We start from the raw sequence: 4,362 nt of genomic DNA on the forward strand, positions 1-4,362 counted from the left end.
TTCTTCTGTCTATAAGTTGCTTGTTCCATAGACCACTCTATGAAATATATGCTAGCTCGTAATGTGATAAATATTTTATCAAAAACCTTTAAGGATCGTCTGAACTTATCATAAATGGTATACTTGATAGTTTTAACTTTAGGAACTTTATTAAGGATACTTCTACGTTCCCTACAATCTACTAGGTGCATGATGACTCTAGAGCACTATTCCATTGCCCATCATTCTTCTCATGTCTATCCATTATTTCCATCGAGATCTTAATTTTTTTTCATGGTGGTAAGTACCTTTTGTGATAGCACTCCTCCATCGCTGTAGTGGTAGACTAGTATAAATTTCCGAAATAGACTCTATTACGCATCTTACTGGGAAGCACCTCATATGGTACAATGAACCTTTCACTGGTCTTGTATACTATTTATATAGCATATCTTTGCTTGGAGATGGTTGCATGTCCATTGGCGAAATTTGATGTCTTTGAAGTTTGAACCTCTATCCAAATTCTATTATCGGGTGAACCATACAAGAACAAGATAACAGTGACAGATGTGGTTATTTGACCCTAATCACTACACACATTAAGAGGAATAGGAAAGAAGATAAGACGCATCCTATCACGTCATCGCAGAATCATAATTATGGGAATGGCCGGCTACATAACCATAATTGAGATTCTACTACTGACGTGTGCTCCAATAGTCATAAGAATAACCTAAGATCTGATGCCAACTTTGTTACGACCAAAATTAGGATCATGATCGGTGCTTAGGAGAAAGTGCTCCCAAGTAAGCCTCGTCGGTATTTTACAGAAAATCGGACAGAGTTTTCCCTGTTTTAGAGCTATCCAAAAATAAATTTGTCTTAGAAATCAATAACACAACCAACCTATATCGAGCAAACAAGTTATAATCCTCATTCACAAAGTATTTCCAATACAATATTACTAACTTCATCTCCAAGTATACGATAGGAAAGTCTAATACAAGTCACAAGTCTATATCAAAAAATGAATATTTATGATACTGATAAAAATGGCTATGGAGCGACTCTAAAAGTTTTAAGAAAGAGACTATAACAAATAAATAACAATCTTTACCCACGCGAATAAATGTGGGACTCATCAGGAATTGTCAACTCATGTACTCTAACTAACGAAATCCTCGCATGCGTCTACTGTTGTTTCTATAAAAATAATAGCGGGGAGTGAGTCACTAGCTCAGTGATTAATAATACTTAACCAACACTTTTTTAATTGGGGACAAGTCAGAAAACATGCTTGTATAATAATCACAAAATAAAATACCCTTTTTAAAACAGTAATAATAATCAATTTCATCATGTGTTTCATGTAACAAAATCAATTTAACAATTCAGTAATAAACTCAGTAAATACTGTGTCATAGAAATCTTTATATTTGGGAGGTTTCCAGAAAAGGATCATGTAATCTATATCACTGTGTGGGCCCTTTCGTGAAAGGAATCAAATATAACTATAGGTCCCTACGCGAGAAAAAACTTAATTGTATGCTAGTTCTATCTTCCCACTAGCGATGGTTATAAATGTACTCGGTAATCGGTAATACAAGGTGCACCAGGTCTAACGAACTCGCCGTTAGCTACGGGAGCCTTCAAAGTCTCCTCCCATTCATTCTTGTCTTTGTAATCAGCAAATCCTCGTAGGAAAATATTTTAAAACAATATAGGGCATTTCAGTTCTTATCAAACCATGTAATTTCGTTTCGATAACGATAAATCTTATCTCAAGTAGCAGTGAAACATATTCAGTAACAATGAGAGTATTCAAAATAACTGTAATAACCTCAAATAAATATAGTGGTATCATATCAAGTAAAGGACTTGTCTCACATACAAATTCAAAATAGACGGTAATATGTTCATATTAAAATCATATGTAAATCATGCTAGTTGTAGAAACACAAATTTGCGGTAAGGTTACTACTCACAGTACTCATGTCGAAATACCCAACTCGTCAGCGCGAGCAATCTGTACGACTTTCTTCAATCAATCTATAACCACATCAACATCGATCTTGTGTTAATTTCCTTGTTTAAGCTAATTCATAGCTATTTCAGAATACCCCACCCTTGGGTTCCACGTTTGACTCTTACTTCGTCAATTTATACTCACTCTTGCTATTGGTAATTTAAACCAACTCAAAATCTATTAAATACAACCCATCCATATAATATACCCAGTTAATTCAATGAAAAGTTTCATGAATTTCTCCAAATTTTCTTAACTTTATCTTTTAAACTCTTAATTCAATCCCAACCACATATCTATTCAGTCCCATAAGGAATTATATAAATACAATAATAGTGTTTCTAAAGAAGAAAGAATACATGTAATTACCTTATCACTTAGATGAGACGCAAGAATATACTATTTCTTTTCCAGTTGGGTGTGAGTTTTTCGGTACCAAGACTGCACCAGCAACCTTTGTGATTTTTATTGACTAAAGGATTTCCACCAAATCCTTTCTCTGCTTTCTTTTCCTTTTACCCGTATGAGTCCTCTTCTAGATTTTAAGTTCCTAAATCCCAAATCCTCTCTAATTAGAGCTTTTCTTGTCCTTTATATCACACCACTAGTCTTCAGAAGGGCTAGGCCCACTAACATCCTTTCTTTGTTTCTTATTTCATTTTATTTTATTTTTTGTTTGTTTTAATTAATTACTTACCCTTCTTTAATGGCCTGGGATATTACAAATTCTATTATAATTCAAAAATAACTTAAAAAGATGATAGTTCAAACAAAACCAACTAACACATGAAATATTAATATAGAAAATTTATTATCCTAAATATTTGTTATATGGATAATTACTTAATTATCTTTTTAGTTATTGAAATTAATAATTTAATTCTCCGTTAACCCCAAACATATCTGGAAAAAATAATAATAGTTCAAACACAAACCCTCTCGAATTTTAGTTAATAAATGTAAGAAAATAACATAAAAATAATAATATAGAAAATTTGTCAAAATATTTTTTTTTTATATGAATACTTATTAGTTATATCATGTGTAGTTATGAAAATTAATTATTTAATTCTATTACACCTAAAAATAGCATAGTAAGAAACAAACATATAAAATAATAAACTAGCATATAAAATAATGTAAGAAAGTAACATATAAAATAATAATCTAGAAAATGCATCAACCTAAGTAATAATATAGAAAAAATATCAATTAAATATTAATATAAAAGATATTTCAATATATTTAAAGATGTTAAACAATTAAACAGAAAAATATTTTAAATAATATTGTTCAATTTACAGGCATCGTCATGGAGGTTTCCCTTGTGCATCCCGGACCTGCATCTCGAGAGCTACTGTTGCTACAAGGCAACCATAGGTCTTCACAAATCTGGGATGGGCAGTGTCTGTCCCAAACATTCCGCCCCAGATGTTTAGACGATATGTGGGAGTTCATTAAGGACCACCCACTACATCCCCGTATAGTTAGACGCCTTGAGGGTACAGATTTCTACAGGATCATAGAGATCGACCAGTTGAAGTTCGACTGGGCGTTGATAGAGCGATGGCGACCGGAGACGCACACATTTCATATACCCATCGGCGAGGCTACCATCACGCTTGAGGACGTGAAGGTTCTTTTCGTACTGCCTGTTGATGGTATACTTGTATCTTACCCGCATGCTCTTAGAGACTATACAGGAGTGGATTACCTTCATATGTTACAGCGGCTCACCGGTTTCCAGCCAGCAGAGCCGACTGCATTGAGTGGGGTCAGTCGATTGCAGCTGAGGCCCGTTCGACAACATTTTGTGGCGATGGGCGTGGAGATTATGGATGATTCACCGCCAGAGGATATCGATCGGCACACGAGACTGTTGATGCTGCTGATGTTTGGTGGTATATTGTTCCCGAACACTTCAGGAAACCTAGCCAACTTGCGATTTCTACATAATCTAGAGTGGCTAGATGATTTATCTGGTTACAGCTGGGGTGCAGCTATTCTAGGTTACCTGTATAGGCAAATGTGTCGGGCGTGCATGAGCACCCAGAGAGACGTTGCCGGATTTTTACCGTTGCTGCAGGTAAAAACATAGTCCATCCTTTTCATGATTATAACATACATAGTAAACAATGCCTTAAATTTTATGTCCATAGTCTATATTAGGTTTGGGCCTGAGAGCGGTTCCTGCAGTTCTAGCCACCTCTGCCACCGATATCTCCCGATGCACCACCTCCACCGTTTCTCCCTTTATCTTGGAGGTGGGTTAATAGGCGAGGCTACGCCCGTGAAGTTGAGGCTCGACATCATCTCCCTTATTTCAGGGATTTGTTGGATTTACTTGAAGGTACGCA

General features: G+C 35.4%; 1 protein-coding gene across 1 annotated transcript; it reads left to right on the top strand.

The window, feature by feature from the left end:
* Window positions 1-3,317: 3,317 nt before the first annotated feature.
* On the top strand, window positions 3,318-4,103 carry LOC138907518 (protein MAIN-LIKE 2-like). The gene has a single exon (XM_070198118.1). The coding sequence runs from the start codon at window positions 3,318-3,320 to the stop codon at window positions 4,101-4,103; it is 786 nt and encodes a 261-aa protein (XP_070054219.1).
* Window positions 4,104-4,362: the final 259 nt, after the last annotated feature.

Source organism: Nicotiana tomentosiformis, chromosome 1 (genome assembly GCF_000390325.3).
Source record: "Nicotiana tomentosiformis chromosome 1, ASM39032v3, whole genome shotgun sequence".
In the NCBI taxonomy this organism is placed as follows: domain Eukaryota; kingdom Viridiplantae; phylum Streptophyta; class Magnoliopsida; order Solanales; family Solanaceae; genus Nicotiana; species Nicotiana tomentosiformis.

Coding starts and splice junctions, on each gene's coding strand:
- LOC138907518 (XM_070198118.1), top strand. CDS start 3,318: ATGGAGGTTTCCCTTGTGCATCCCGGACCTGCATCTCGAGAGCTACTG.